Source organism: Numenius arquata, chromosome 5 (genome assembly GCF_964106895.1).
Source record: "Numenius arquata chromosome 5, bNumArq3.hap1.1, whole genome shotgun sequence".
In the NCBI taxonomy this organism is placed as follows: domain Eukaryota; kingdom Metazoa; phylum Chordata; class Aves; order Charadriiformes; family Scolopacidae; genus Numenius; species Numenius arquata.
This window is the reverse complement of record NC_133580.1, coordinates 9,150,694-9,166,846: the sequence shown is the minus strand read 5'-3', so window position 1 is coordinate 9,166,846 and position 16,153 is coordinate 9,150,694. Positions and strand designations below refer to the sequence as shown.

The window sequence follows — 16,153 nt, the reverse complement described above, 5'->3', positions numbered from 1 at the left end:
TGGTACTTTGGATTGTATAAAACTTGCTAAGTCATAGGTCTTAGAGGTAATATCAGTTTTGAATTAGTGTGATGTAGAACTAGTGCAAAACTGAAAAGTGAAAAATATAAATAAATGAATTAATATATGTAAATGTCTTGGGTTATTTCTTTCCATTTTCTTTTCACTTTCAAAGCTGTTTCAGGTTTCCAGGAATCTTCGCCACACTTGTGTTTACTCTTTCAAAGAATCTTTACAGAGGAACTAGGTCGAGCTTCCATCAAAACATATACCAGCAATTGCAGCTTCTCCTGGCTTTCAAGACTGTTCAGCATGTCTTTTGTAGAAAAACTGGAAAAAGGTCTTGATGACTTTACAATTTGTCATTTATTTTCATTATGGCCTACAGAGTTCTAACATTAGAAAGTTTTTCATTTTTCTGCTCTAACATAAGAAAACAAGAGTTGATACTAGTAATTGGTATGGAATACAACACTGACGGAATTCAGAAAAAGAATCTACATCCAGAAATGGAGAGTTGTATGATAATTATTCAGACATCTCAGTGTAAATCTTGAAAGTCAGCTAGAGAATGAATATGAGCTGAAAGAGGTAGTTCGCTTCTGTGATCGGTTTAGGTGATTCTACATCTCTTGTGTTAAGAACAGATCATTATAAACCCCAGAACAAACTGGACCTGAGAGAGTAGATGACTGAAAGAATCTGAAAGGTGAAATATGGGGAATGATGTGGTTATCTTAGTCCATAAGATGGGTAAATTTTTTTAGTATTTTCCTCCCTCCACTTTTGAACTTTTTAACAAGATCATTTGCATCACAGATTGCACTGTGAAGTGAGAACCCTGAGCTTAACATCCCTGAATGAAAAATGACCCTGTCCTCTGAAGTGACGTTCGGGTTGAAATAGGAGCGGGGCCTTGAGCGATCTCTTAGGAAGCATCATCAAAGCTGGAATTTGTGCAGTAATGGGGGAGAGAGAAGGAGAGGGAGAATCATGCTTTGTGAAAAAGGAGCAAAAGTTAGAGCCAACGGTGACTTACAGGTCCTTCAGCCCGCATGTCACAATACCTGCACAGTCAGCAGGTGTGTCACTTGTACCATCCCAGCCCCCACTCCAGAAAAGCTCACTGACACCGCGGGGACTTAACCTGGGTGGTGTCAAGTTCCTTGTGGAACTGAAATTTCAAGCTCCTCAGTAGGCTCTGGGCTAACAACAACCACCACCAGCTGAAAATACCTGTAGACATCTCCATTTTGTGCTTATCTGAATAAGCAATGAAGCAGACTGATAAGTTCATTTTTTTCTGCCTCCTGGAGATTGTTAGTATTTTATTTGAGACTACAGAGGCGTTTTCTGTGAGAGCCTCTGTAAGTTTATTCTATTTCAACAGTGCTAGCAACAGCACTGTGTCCGAGCACTGCGAATGTGGCCTGTATGGATTAAATTCTCCTCTACTTAGTGCTCGAGGGCTTGTGGGCATTCCTAAATCTGCTAATCTTCAAGCCTGCGATGCAAACACCCAGTTCACTATCACAACACCGCCGTGGATAGCACTGATTGAAAGAGGCAATTGCACTTTTGCTGAAAAAATTAAGGTGGCCGCCAGAAGGGGTGCAACAGCAGCCGTGATCTACAATGCAGCAGACAGAGGCAACGGCACCGTCCTGATGTCACACCTCGGTGAGTATCACAGCGTGAAGTGCTGAAACCTGACCGTTTCTCTGCAGTTTGGTCCAGGGCAGCACAGCCGGGCTATAAGGAAGCAGTTGTGTTTGTGGATGATTGTTGCTTTCACCAGGAATTCAGTGGGAAAATACATTTATTATGCAATTTGAGCCTTGACTTCAGTGCTTAGTAAGAAGTACTCTGCTGTTACGTTCTGAGCTTGGTGCAGTGTAGCCAAACTGGTGAGTCTCTGAAGTTAGTTCCATTTTCTGCTTGTACAGCACGCAATTTATTTTAGACAGTGACGTGGAGAAACCCGTAGTGTCTGCTTTGAAGGCACGAGTTTATTTTTTGAAATTAGAGCGCACAAATGAACCTACAAGTGCCTGCAGCATAGGTATATGCTTTGCAGATTGCAACCCAGATCTTGCTTTTTTTCTTTTTTTTTTTTCCCTAAATTGTGCTAATCCTTTCTGAATAGTGGCTGATGTCAGCCTCTTCTAGGATTCCCAAATTCCTTAATGAAAGGTTAGACAAAATGATTGTAGTCGCCCATTCTGGCCCTAATAGCTATGGATCTGTCATTAGGGAAGAACTGAGAAGGTAATTGTGATACTGTATTGCTTGGCTTTTATTTCTGTGTGTTTCCTCTAGGTCAACCTGTCTTATAGGCATTTTAGTACAAAGCATACATATACATAGCTAATGCCTTGAAATTCCTGTGGTGGAGCTGCACTTGGCTTAAGTCTTGCACGTCTGATTTTGTGAGCAAACAGAGATTTTTAATCCGGAGATGAGCCAACATTTTACTGCTGACATCCCGGTGCTGCTTTGGGGTTCCCACTTCAGGACGTGTCTTGCTGTGGAGCCCATGTCTGGGCAGGCTGGCCCAGAGCCTCAGGTGTGCCCCTGCAGGAGCATCACAGGTGCTTTAGGAACCTAACCAGCACACGAGGCTCAGCTCAGAAAAGAAAAAAGTATCCTAAACAAAGTATTGCACAACACAATAAAACCTCTGCTGTTCGGCGCTGAAAGTGCAGTGGCTTGTTGTACTCCACAGCCAGCTTTGACTCTCCTGAGACCATGACAGAGCTAGTGTTTGCAAACAGAGCTTAAATGTTTAAAGGAAATGTGTAGCCAATAAACCAAAGCTTTTGTTCTACCTCTGGAGAAAGCGATTTAGACTTCAGTGGCCGGCATGTCAAGATTCAGATTAACTTGCTTTTATTATTTGGTTTTGGAGTGTGCCAGCTTGTACTAACACTGGATGAATAAGGAAAGAATTAGATTGGCTTTACGTAGCTGCAAAATTGGTGCCAGCTGCGTTTCTTGTGACTCCAACTGGCCCAAGGCGGGAGCAGGGCAGCCCGCTTCCCCAGAGGTCAGCGGAGGAGAACGGGATTGAACCTCCTTTCGACGCTGAATAACTGGGATGTCACAAACCCAAGAGTTAGACTAGACTCAAGAATAAGATAGTTATTTAGGATGAGCTCTGAAAGCTGACCCTAATTTTTCAGATTATTTTTCCAAAACTAAAAAGATTTTTTAAATCTTGAAAGCAATAGATATGTCGCCCGAGTGTATTTCATGAGACATGAAGTCCCATCTTTCTTAATTTAGTTCACTTAGTTTTCTCAAAGACAAACTGATTTTTATAGGAGTATTTCCTGTAGTCATCTTATACGACTAAAGTGGATATTACGGTCTGTTTGGTGGCAGAGAGGGTTTATAAATCAGTGCAGTAGTCACATGTTAAACACGGTGAGAGCAAAATACTTCAGTGAGATGAGCTCTTCATCTAATCCGTATAGGGGAAGCATCCTCTCTGTATTTTTTTCCCTCGGGGCAAAGTGTGGAGCTGCACATTCTTTAGGTAGAACAGAAAAAGCCTGGGAGAGGGGTGGTCATCACAGCACAGCGCTCAGAGCAAAAGAGTGCTTGGAGATGATTTACTTTTTTTATAGAGTAGAGTTGATCGCAGGGGTGGGGAAAGAAATCTCCCACTTGGCTGGAATCTGCCAGTGGTGGCATCGCCCAGAGAGGTCTGAGAAGACTTGGGGATTAATCCTCTCTGCCTTTTGGGCCTTTGGAGATGAGATGCCCTGTTGGTAGAGCAGCGAAAGGAAAATCTGCCCTGCTGCTGCCAGCAATCTGCGAGCTCATGATGAAACCAGGGCCAGCAGCTGCCGGGGTTATTGGCCGGCCCTTCAGTCACCGTCTGTATGGCTCTGCCACCGCGCAGGGCTACAGGAACCCCATCACCTTGGTTATTCATTAGACCACGGGGCCTTGGCTGCAGTTTCCCGCCCTCCCGTCCTCCTCCCTTCCTGCTGACTTCAACATAAAATCAATAGAGCTTTCTAGCCAGCCTTATTTTCTGTTACAACAGTACGATATTATGCATGTATTTCACATCGTAAAACACCCGCTCACTCTTACAGCAATGAAATAGTTTGTTCTGGGCAAAGTCCGGGCTTGCAGGAAACGTTGGTAATTTAAAGCTGCTGGGAAGGAACAAAGAGAAAAAAAAACTCCCCTTTTGGTGACGCCTTCCTCATCCTCTTCTGCAGTTCCTTTTACCTGCCATCAGTTTTACCTGTTACTGGGTATTGCTTTGTTGTTACACACACACCCCTAAGATAAAACTGATACATTAATTGCTTTTACTATGGAAAATTTTAGAGGTCAAGATATTAGTAACAACTTTCCCGTTCCTCTCTGATTGCACGAATCACTGGTGGGAAAATGCTCTACTTCGACCTGAAGGATTTTCTGTAGGTGTTTGTGTCATTTGCATAACCTTAGTCTCTGTACCATTGTATCAATCGCAGCTGTTGCTATCTTTTTAGTAGTTTCAGCACTTACTTGATTTTCTCTGGAGAGGAGATGGAATATGCATCTGTAACAACATTTTTCCAGCACCACTCCTTGAAACTTAAATGGAAGTTCCAGGAATTATCAGGTTTTTGAAACATAACCAAATTTAAACAAGGTATTTTGGGGCTCCTTTTTTAGTAACAAATACCAGACCACAGCCGGTAGCAGAATAATGGTGCTCTGCAAGGTCACGAAGCAGCTGGTTTGGGCTGATGCTTTGTCAGCAGTGCTGCCATGGGTCGGTAGAGGGCTGTATCCTCTTGTCACTGTGATTTTCTTCCTTTTTTCTTGTTCATTTACAAGAGAAAATAGGAGACTGGAGCTAGTATTAAAAAAAAAAGAAAAAAAAAGATAATAAAATTAAAACACCCTTATTGGTGTCATTTGGATACTAGTCCAATATAGCAGCTAAGATAAAATATCAAGTGTTTTCTGAAAGGTTTTCTCCAAGGGATTTACTAAGCCCCAGTGAAAGGGAACCCTTACTGGTTAAAGCCTCCAAGACTCATGAAGAACAGTACCCCGGCAGAACTGTACAACAGGAGCAAGCAGATATCTCAGTTTCTCTGTGCAAGAGAAATAACCAGCAATTCTGCCAGTAATTGAAAAAAATTGTTGTGGATCTGTGTTTCCTTCCAACTTTTTTCCAGGATATTCTGTAGCCTCAAAGTCTAACCTTTGTTATCTCAGAAGTATTTTGAGATAGGATCTTATTAGCTGTGGGTGCAATACCTATTATAAACTTGTAGGCTAAATGCCTGACAATGGAGTTTGGTTTTATCTTTTGTTTTGAAAACTGGTATAAAATCTTGCTCAGTTTCCCCATCTTAACTCTCTAAAATATCATTGCTTATTTGATCTTCAGAGTCATTTCTGTTTTGCACCACATTTTGAGTCATCTCCTCTGTTTACTGTAAAAAAAGCTGGGCTCTCTGTCCTAGCTTTGAACAGCCTGTGGGACCTGCATATGAAAGCAAATTAACTTCCAAGAATGTCCATCCAAAGCAGATGCCATGAATTTCCCTTTTCATTTATTCCTTGTGAAGTAAGTGGCTCTTCTAACAGCAGTCCAGATGCCTCCACGATGTCAACGTTCTCATAGAGCAGACTAAATTCCTCCATTTATTATCTGAAAAACTTGTCTAAGTGGCTTCACGTCGCTGATGCCATGAGAGGTGTGGGTGCGGCGAGGGCAGCGGCAGGAAGGGTGAAGCACACACAGCCCCTCACCAGTGGGAGCCCTCACTGCGAGGAGAGGCTACGAGAGCTGGGGCGGATCCATCTGGAAAAGGCTTGAGGGGTTCTCATCCATGTGTACAAATTCCTGGTGGGGCCAGGGAGGGTAAATATGATGGAGCCAGACTCCTCTCAGTGGTGCCCAGAGAAAGAAAAGGAGGCAATGGGCACAAACAAGAAATTACATAAGAAAAATCTTCCCTGCTGTGAGGGTGGTTGAACGGTGTGGCAGGTTGCCCAGAGAGGTGGTGCAGTCTCCATGCTTGGAGATACTCAAAACCCGACCAGATACAGCCCTGGGCAGCTGTCTCCAGCTGGGTTGGACTGTCCAATCTCCAGAGCAGACAGTTTTTTCCTTCCAGAAAGGCTCGTAAGCAACCATAAAAATCCCTGTGGGCTTTGCTCACCTCTGCAGAGTGCAGGCTGCCAGAGCTGCATTCAGGTCTGGGATTTTCCAAGAGCCCCCAGAACACGGAGCCATCAAAGCCTGGGACCTCACCACGCTGGTATTTAGTACTGTTTCCTTAGCTTCTCAGGTAATCAATGTGATGAGCACTGAGTTTATTTCAGGTCACCACATACTGTGACCCGCTTGGTCATCCATAAACTTGGTGATGAACATATACAGGCAGCTTCTCTGGAAAACCAGCAGAAGGTTTGTCCTGGGACCACAGCGTGGCTCTCTCATGAGCTTCCTCAGTTTAGCAAAACTCAGGAGAGGCTTTGCAAAACTTTAACTGCTAGAACCAGAAAAAGAAGCCAACCTGCTGTCTGACCATTTCCCTAAAACAGAAAGGTGGCAACCTCTGTTTAACCTGCTGGAAACAAAGAGCAAAAGAAATATTTGCAGCTAATCGAGGCAGTCAATCTGGCTTCTAATTACAAGCATGTAATGTATTATAGAACATGCACAGCCTTTCTCAGTCACCTATCAGCATAACCTTTCTTATCAGTCATGCCATTGTGACTGAAGTTGTATTAGTTGTTACAACCCAAAAACTGAAGAGAAAAAAAATGTAACGGTGGAAGCCTGGGCGTCACTTGCAGGTATGAGTGAAATGAGTCCTTGGAGACGCTGCAGAGCGTGCTGGTGAGGGTCAGCTCCTCTCCAGCCTGGCACCGCTGTGAAACACCTCAGAAGGATCAATGAAAGCTGACGAGGCAAACTGTGAAGTGCCTGAGCGTAACTGCCCGGGCAAGGAGCTGGCCGTAAATAGCTAAGAGGAAAACGTTCAAGACGGAGACTGAGTTTAAAGTCTGATGTCCTTGAAGGCTCCCATGGCTTGGGGCATTGCTCAGGCTCAGGCCAAGACTCAGAGCTTGGAATCCGGCTGGATGTAAGCACTTCATGCATTATCTCTCACCGTGTTTTGAGATAGTCCCTCTTGGTGAGGCACAGAGGGTGTGGTGGAGACCTTTTTCTCCACAAGCTCAGTGTGCTGACTCACACCAGGGAAGAGCTGGGTTTGGTTCCTTTTACCACCTGAGGGGATTCAAACCCATTTTCTTGCTTCCTGGAAGATCCCAGAGCTTCGGGCTGTGCTGGCGTGCAATGCGCCTTTGGTGCTCGGGGCCCTGCAGGACAGCCAAGCTGAACGCTGGTCCTACCCAGACCAGGCCACATGTAGAAGCAGGACAGCGGGTACTTGAAGTAAATAAGTTGTTTTGTGAGCAAAACAACTAACCAAGTGGGATTGTTGTCCTGACACCTGTGTCCCTATACCCCCTCTGACTTCATGTGGGTAACGATTTCCTCTTTTCCCCCTTCCCATCCCTATGATTTTGCCTCTGTTCCCACCACAAGTTCAAGAGTCCTTTTGCTTCCTTGTTCCTCAAACTAATGAACACCGCTCTGTCGCAGGTGGGACTCTCCCTGGGCAGAGGTAGTCAGGAGCTGGCAGTTCAAAGACAGCACATGGTTGCTGAACGTCAGGTTTCTGTCTCTCATGAGACAGGAACTGATGGGGTTTTCTGTCCTCTAACCAGCTGCTGATCTTAAAAAACTTGTGGGAAACTTGAATTTTCCAACCTTTCAGCTGAGTTTGGCTGAAATTGGTCATCATTGTAGGCAAGCAGGAAAATTATCCACAGGGAGTAGATGGGGAAGGAGGAGGGATGAGGGCAAAAGGGAAAACAATATGATTGTATATCTTGTTTCCTTTGAAAACCAAACAAAAAATGAACCAATGTCAGATTTTGGAGGTGATCTACGCAGGAGGTGATCAGAGGTTTTCAGAATACATTTTGGACCCAAATTTCACTAAGTCTCTTTTGGGATCAGCCTTTGGTTTCTTTCAAGATTCTTATTGCTATTTACTGTCCTGTCTACTTAACCTCCTAGTCCAGCTGGCTTTCTAACAAAGGATTTATCCAGGGCCTTTAAAAAAAATAACCTTAAACCTTACAAAATCAGTTTCCTTTGATTTCAGTGGACTCTACACTGTGCCATCTGCACATGGAAATGTTGGGTCAGCAAGTACACAATAAAATACGCCACCTTTTTTATAGGTGCATTTAGATATTCATCCTAAATATTGCAAAGTAGATATTTAGAAGTTATTTAGAAGATATTTTAACGTGGGCCATCAATTTTCTCATAGTAGCCACTGTTTTCAGATAAAATTTACTGCTGCTTTCTATGCGGTTTTCCAGCTGGGTTGGTGGAGCCATAAAAGGATCACCTGCATCAAAGTGCATTACTGCATGCATCCCCCTGAAGAGTGAAAACATTAATGAAAAAAACCTGAAATACAAATCTTACTTGTACATAAATCAAGGGGATCTATAAATATCATTATTTGCTCTGAATATGGTCTGTTCCACACTTGGAGAAGGGCTTGCAGGCAGTGGGTTGCCCTCTCCCCAATGTTCTCCCAAGCTGTGGCACGAGCACCTTTGCAGTTGAGCAAAGATGCACAAAGCACTGAGAAAAAAAATCGAGTGGTTTACAATTTCTTCCATCTCAAGGAGGGGGAGCTGTTGAAAGAAGCGTACACCAGAAGGCATCGCTGAGCCTCAACCAGTGTGCGAGGTCTCCATCCCCTGGGACAGGAAGGAGCACTGCCTCCAGCTCCCCACTTCGCGGTTCAGGCCCATCAAGCTTTGAAGTCACGTGCCAAAAATAAATCTCAGGAAAAAAGTATGTCCTAAAACAAATCGTTTAGTCTGGAGCTGATGTTTGGTTTAGACAGTTCCATGGCCCTCTGAGAAAGGGAGCGAGCACCAAGCGCTCCTGGCCACCCCTTTCTGGGGGTGTCTCTGCTGGGGTGGCCATTGACTCTTGCAGCTTGTCAGCAGCTCTTGGGGGTGGAAGGAAGGAACGAGAGAGCCTGGCAAGTCTTTGGCGTGTCAAGGCCCTTGGCAAGATTCCCACTGACGTTACTGGGGTCACTGAAGTTTGTCACAACTTACGTCCTAATTATGCTGACATCCTAATTATGCTGTAAAAGCTGAGCTTTTACAGTTGTATAATCTTATTCAGAGCAGTCCTGCCTTCAGCTCGCAGTCCTTTAAACAAGGTTCATCAGGACCAGATGGAGTCACTGCTAAGGTTTCCCTGTTGGAAGTGGTGAGGGCTTTTCACAGAGGCCTGTGCAGATTTGGTGGAGATAAAGTCAGAACTGAAACTAGGCACACTTGTACCTTGGATGACAAAGGTCCTCAGGGATGTGCTACTGATTCCTGCAAGTAGCTGCTGTCTGTGGCCCCATAGTTTCTGCATAACGAAGCCAGAAAGGGCAAACATTTTGACTTGGACTCATTTCTTCCTCAAAGAGCCAAGTGTCAATATGTCCTGCTCTTGAAGATGTGTGCAGGCTTCCAGTCACCTGATGCTCCTCAGTTGGTCAACTGCATTACATGCATGGAAAATCTCGGTCCCTGGGTGGATGGAGGTTGCCCAATGCACTACAGGGGAAGGAAACCACTGATTCAGTCCCCTGCTTGGAAACTCTACTGTCACTGAATAAAGACCACCACTGAATCAACAGGCCTGAGTAGCATCGTGCTTCAGCTCCATGTGAAACCAAACTAGACCAAAAGTATGTGTTGTCTGGCGAGTTCTGGCCTTTCTTATTAGAAAGTGCTGTCACAACAATTGGTCCCACTGTGCCAGAAATACGGAGAAACATTGTTTGCTTCCCTGGCACCGGGGACTCTTGCGCACATCTGGCTAGCTGAGGGAAAGTCTTCGGTGCCAGCGCACAGGGTGATCTGACGCACTTTTTTTTTTTCCACATCCAGTGAACAGAGAGTTGTGTTAGAGCCAAACGACCTCCAAGATTCATAGTGAAATTTAGCTGGAACTGATAACCGTCATGTGTCTTCTGCATCTAGACACAAGGATCACCTCAGATGCTCCTGGAAGTTCCTAAGCCCTGCAGGCAGGAGGTGGGAAGGTTTCCAGCCTCTGTGGTGGCCTGAGCCTGTCCTTTTTGTAAAGCGACACAGCACCACAAGCTCCATTCTCATACCTTTATTTTTTTTCAGCTACCTTAGAAACTTGGGATGCTGTAGCCACACCATTGCCTACTCTGGAACAAGTTGCCCGCCCAAGCTCCTTTCATTGCTGGTCATGGACACAAGCTGGTTTTGGATAAGGAAAGGCAACATCTGTTGTCTTTAACTTGTGATTCAGAGTAGTGTTTGTTCATGGATATTTTTGTCCCATGACATTCAGTCCTGGGTTTCATTTTAGGGCGCTCCTTTAGATTGCTTTTTCCATTTTTATAAATGCTTCCCCTTTCCACGTTCTTGTTCAGTGGAGAAGGCTCAGAAACATGGTTCAGATCCATACACAGCTCTTGGAGGGTTCAGTGCTGGCCTTGGTAAAGGTTTGTCCTAACAGGGATTTCTTATGTCCTTGTGAGCTTTCCTCCAAAGACAGAGATCCAGGGCTGGGTATTTGAATAAGAAACAAATGTAGTTTTGAAGGGCATGAACATACAGGTCTCTCATCAGCAAGATGCCCTGAGTGATCTGGCTTGACATTAAAAAGCAATATTTAGCATACGCATGTTTTTATCTTGAAAAAAAGATGTTTAAATATTTACTCAAATAGGATAAAGCTCCAGATAATGATAGGGTCTATCTCTGTAGAAGGCAGTGACAGCGTTCCCAGGATTTCACTTTGTTTGTCTGAAAGTCATGCACTACTTTCTGAGCTTTTCAGAGCCCCCACCAATAAGCCATGGGGAAAAAATGAAAAGCAAAATTATACAGCATAAGTTTTTAAATAATAAAAATCTTTTAAGGTTAAAAAGAACCGGATCTCTGCCAGAAACTCCTTCATTCTGTACCTATTTTAGACATAATTCTGCTTCTGATTTTGTGGGAGCCCATTTATGCGGCATACCCTGTCATTCTGCCACCTGTAGTCACCAGGGGCTACAGTGCTTTTAATTTCAGAAACTTTTAGAAAGCCCTTGCAAACAAATGTAGCAGAAGTAAGTTGCAATACTTGTTAATACGTTGAACTACAACGTCACAGTCCCTACAATCTCTGGTCTCTTTCTCCAAAACAAAAGGTGCTTTCTCCAAACAATAAAATCTCAGCTTTTTATGTCAAGGAAGAAAAAAACCCTACCAGCCCTCCTCTTGCCTGGTCCCTCCAGGCTTCCTGGTAGCAGTGGCTATTTTTAATTGCTACTCAATATGCACCTTTTCTGTTGTGAATTGCAGGTAACTGAGCTGAAAGCCATCAGACAAACCATATTTTTTAAACACGAGTAAAGGATAGACTTCAGTAAGGCTGCAGATCTGCTTATTAATGATCATTCTGGAAGACGATGAAATGAATGAGAGCCCAGACAGCTCTCAATGTGCAATATGCAGCTTAAAATAGGTATAATTGGCATGCTGTTTTTAGAACATAGTGTTTTAACTCTGCTGGGGTGTCCCTCTGCGCCCTGACACTGTCCCAGCCACCTCACCCGGCTCCCCTCGGTTGTGCTGGCCCAGGGGAGCCACTAACCACGCTGGGATGCACAGGGACCATTGGCCTCTTGAAGGTGGCTTCCCTGCCAAGCCAAGCAAGGCTGGTGTCTTCCAGTGTTTACTCGGAAGGGCTGACCACTGTCAGCATCCGCTTTTTTGCCCCAATACAAACACTTGACTTCCTTTGCTTTGCTAACCTGAGAAATTCTGCTGCCACGGTGAACAAGCTTTCTGTTTGTGCCTGCTCTTCGCTTACTTGGTTATTTTCAAGCAAGTGCCTGAGCAAGGAGTCACAAACTGGGTGATAAAATAATGCCACGGCAGCGAAATACCCACAATCTCATTTAGGGTGGTTTTTGTTTTGTTTTTTTTCTTGTTGCTGCTCTCTGTGCTGCACAGCGAGGAGTTCAAATTTAGGCTCCATCTTCATTTTGGTGAGATGACCAGCTGTGTTGTGAACATTTTACCACCAGGCAGTAGTGCACATTTCCCAACAGTTGCCGAAGAGCAGTGCGGTTCGTTAGTACCCCCCAAATCCAGGCTGGAGCTGATGGGCAGCTGTGTCCCAGCACAGACCCGCCATGATGTCCTGCAGGTTGGTTCCCCATCAGCTTGCTTGCCGCAGGAACGCCCTCGCACCCGCACACAGCTGGAACATCTGCACCCATGCCGTCACTTTATTATCATCGTGTTACGAACTGTAATGTATGGAAGTGCAAGAGGCTGTGGCTAAGCCTTATGCTCAAAATCCCTAGAGCTATAGGAAGTTTTGTTCCAATCTTTGCCTTTGGTCCAATTTTGTTAGGGTGAAAACACCAGAGCTGAACATCCCTAAAGCTCAGGAGGCATTTGAAGGTGAACGGTTTTGCTGCTGTTCATTGCATAAATTTAGCTTGGTTATATTTTCAGAGTGTTGTTAAGTTTTTCCCTGCACGTACATGGAACAGGTTTCAAAACAAAAGCATGTCTTTCTGATCGCGTACAGACATATTTCTTATTATAGCTAGAGATGCTACTGTCAAAATAAGTCACCTACTTAGATGTGAAATGAGAAAATGAGAGGTTTGTTTAGGTTAGGACAAAAGGATTCACTTAGTAAGCTTTGTATATGTAGCAATATTGATCTTTAGCCAATTGCTTCATCTGCTCTTCATTACCTGCTCTGCACGCTGCTATTTCTGCAAACCAAACCAAACTCTCATCTCCTTGTGCTACTCAGTTACAAAACCCTGTGGATGCCGTGCTGGCAGGGGTGGGCGCTGGAGGAGGGGGTTGGTTTCGAAGCCCCTGCTCCCAGGTAGCCATTCAAACCTGGGCTGGGTTTGACTGCCCAACGCTCGCTGTCCTGCATTTAGCACAGGTGCAAGTGCAGGAAACCGTGCGCCGTAGATTGACGCCGAGTTATCGGTTATCAGCCACATGGATTCAGAATCAGCCAAAAACCTGTGTTGAAAACTAAGCGGTGCCGACTCATATCAGAAAGTGTTTAACGCTGTGTTTACACTAATTTTGCTGGTGATTGCATAGGCTGCTCTTGTACATGTAATCACTGCACAGGAATAATCCTTTCTAAATGATGGGCTCCCATCCAGAGACCCAGCCTACGCGTAATGACACAGGGCCGTTTGGGGATGTGTCTGAGCGGCTCCTGGTGCTGGGGGCAATTCCTGCAGGGCAGTTGGTAGGGGCAGGGCCTCTCAATCAGAAGAGCAGCTCTGGAGAAGAGGAGCTCAAATGTTCTTGTACCTCCTGTTATCTTCCTTTCTTGCCTCAAATTCCCTGGCAGGGCTCTACAGCATGTCGTGCTCATGTTTGCAGCAATTCTGCAAGCGCTCTGACCCCACTGCCTGAAGCAGTACAACCCAGCAAAAATGTGCATGGGCAGCAGCAAGGGACTTTTGAATGCAGCTGGCTGTCCAAAAAGTAGCTGCAGAGTCCTAAGGAATCATGAATTTTTCATTGCGAGCTACACAGATCAAATAATAATTAACTATGCAAACATAACTAATACATAAATAGAAAGCTGCATTTTTGGTCGAAGTGGCCGGTTTATAGTGTATGGCTAATGACACAGAGGACAACGGCCAGTGAGTTAGCACAGCTAACCTGGTACTCCACAACCCCATTTCAGGCAGGACTAATACCGCGTGGCGCTGAGCGTTCTGCAAATATTAACTCAACGGTGCAAAGCAGGCTGGGCTGGGGCCGCTGTGCTTGGGGGCTGCTGGGGGGCGTCAGCCCCTTCAGGGGGTGCCCACAAGCCCACTAGCACCCCGGGTGCTGTGTCCACTGCGGGCACGGGGGCAGGCTGCTGGGGAGAGGGTCTGGGGGAGGGTCCACCCTTCCTGAGAGCCATCCGGGGGGGTCACCCATCGCCCCCGGGAGGTGATGTCAGGAGCAACCATCACTTCTGAGAGGTGATCTGTGCGGGAGACCCACCGCATCCCCCCTGGACTGCAACCCGGGGTGGTGACCCGGCGAGGGAGAGTCCCCCGGTGCCCCCAAACCGCCGTCGGGGCGCCCGTAGGTGCAGCGCTCAGCGACCCCCGCGGAGTCCCCGCTGCGGGGATGTGCGGCGGGGCCGGGGACGCCCGGCGGGGTTCCCGCGGCGGGCGGGGCGGGCGGCGGCGGGGGCGGCCCCGCTCCTCCCCCGTGGGCGGTGTCGGCGGCGGGGCCGCGGCGATTTTAGGCGGCGGCGGCGGCGTGGCCGGGCCATACCGTACGGGGATGTCGTCGGGGGCCGCGCTGCTGGCGCTGGCCGCGCTGCTCTGCGCCGCCCCGCCGCCGGGTCCCCGCGGGGGGGCGGCAGCGGCCCCGGCCGTGTGGACGGCCTGGCTGAACGTGTCGTGGGAGGACAGCACGGACCGCAACCGGAGCGGCTGGGAGGCTGGCGAGAGCGGCCTGTACGGGCTGGACTCGCCGGTGCAGGCGGTCGCGGGGCTGCTGGTGCTGCCCGACGGCCGCGACTCCTTCAACGCCTGCAGCGCCCGCACCAACTTCAGCGGGGCCCCCCCGCCCGAAGGCGGCGGCGGCGGCGGGTCCCCGAGCTGGCTCGCCCTCATCCAGCGCGGCGGCGGCTGCACCTTCGCCGACAAGATCCGTCTGGCAACGGAGCGCGGCGCCTCCGCCGCCGTCATCTACAACTACCGCGGCACCGGCAACGAGGTGCTGCCCATGTCCCACCACGGTGAGCCGCCGGCAGCGGGGGAGCCGTGGGGAGGCAGGGAGGGGGCCGTGCGGTGGGAGCTGCCCCTTCCCTCCCCTCTTTGGGGTGGGAGAAGAGGGCCCCGGTTTGGGTTAACCCCCGGCTGAACAGAGCCGGCTTTGATGCTCAGCAGGAGACCGGAATTTCTTTCTGGTTCTCCCGCACGAGAAGAGTTTCTGCCTGGACTAGCCGGTCCTGTTCAAGGCGCTGCTGTTGTTGGATTTTTCTCTGATTAATGAGTAACGATGGCTGATGGCTGAGGTTGCTGTTGTGGGCTGAGGGCGAGCCGGCGGCTGCCTGCGCTTTCTGGCCTGGGTGGGCTGGGTGCTGGCTGCAGGTGTGTGTGGAGCGAAGGTGGGAATGGTGCCTCCAGTTTGGGTTTCTAGCATGACTAGGTAGCTGCCCAGAGTTGATGGACACTGGCTTTTTTTAAAGCCTGTGAAGTCTGCGGAGTGTGGTTTTGGGCTCTGAAATGGGCTGGGTTTCCACACTCAAGCACAGGTTTTTCCCCATAACCAGCTCAGAAATAAGCAGAGTATGAGAGTCTTCCATAAGTAACTTTTCACCAGCAAAATGCCACTTTCAACGCAAGTGGCTAAAGCCCTTTAAAGGTTGTTTCCATTTTGTGGAGGCTGATGACGGAGCCTCTTTTCTCTCGCTATAGAAAGCCACCCACTTGCCAGCAGTGGGTTTTCCCTCAAACTGCCCATCTTTCAAATGAAGAATCAGATTTGGCTGTATTTCAGGCTAGTGTTTCCTGAGAAACAGCCCTGGGCTGAAAGCTGTGTAATCGCTTCCTGGGTAACAGCAGGAGCAGAGGACCTGCCTGTGGTGGGCAATGGGGCAAGGGGAGCTGGCTTTGGTGGCTCTGTCCAGCCCTTGGCTGTAACACCTGATGGGTTTGGTGGTGTTCTGCTAAGTGGCACTGCTTTGGGAAGGCACATCCTCTGGAGAGAAATGCAACAGTGAAAATGAATAGTCAGTCTTAAAGCTTTGACTGGTTCCAAAAATAATTGTCTGTTTGCAGCATCCCTCTTAGAAGGGGTGGAGAGGATTTCTGGCTGTTAGTAGTGGAGGTAAGTGTTCTGGTGAGACAAGGAAACAGTAGCTGCCTCTGGAGGTTTGTTGTGCGCAATCTTAATGAGCTGTATGAATGTCAGTGCTTCACTTTAAGAATTTAAAACATACAATCTGGATGGGCTCTGGTCTTTATGAGGCAGAGCTTTATGTAATCAA

At 47.2% G+C, this 16,153-nt stretch overlaps 1 protein-coding gene across 2 annotated transcripts in view; it reads left to right on the top strand.

The window, feature by feature from the left end:
- Positions 1–1,274: 1,274 nt before the first annotated feature.
- RNF128 (ring finger protein 128) overlaps positions 1,275–16,153 on the top strand; it is a 40,405-nt gene continuing 25,526 nt past the window's right edge. The window contains exon 1 of one of the 2 annotated variants that reach the window (XM_074148034.1): positions 1,275–1,680. In XM_074148034.1, coding sequence (XP_074004135.1) covers positions 1,275–1,680 — 406 coding nt within the window. Of the gene's footprint in view, positions 1,681–14,439; positions 14,900–16,153 lie in introns of those variants that run through there. The other variant, XM_074148033.1, reaches the window with a different exon arrangement.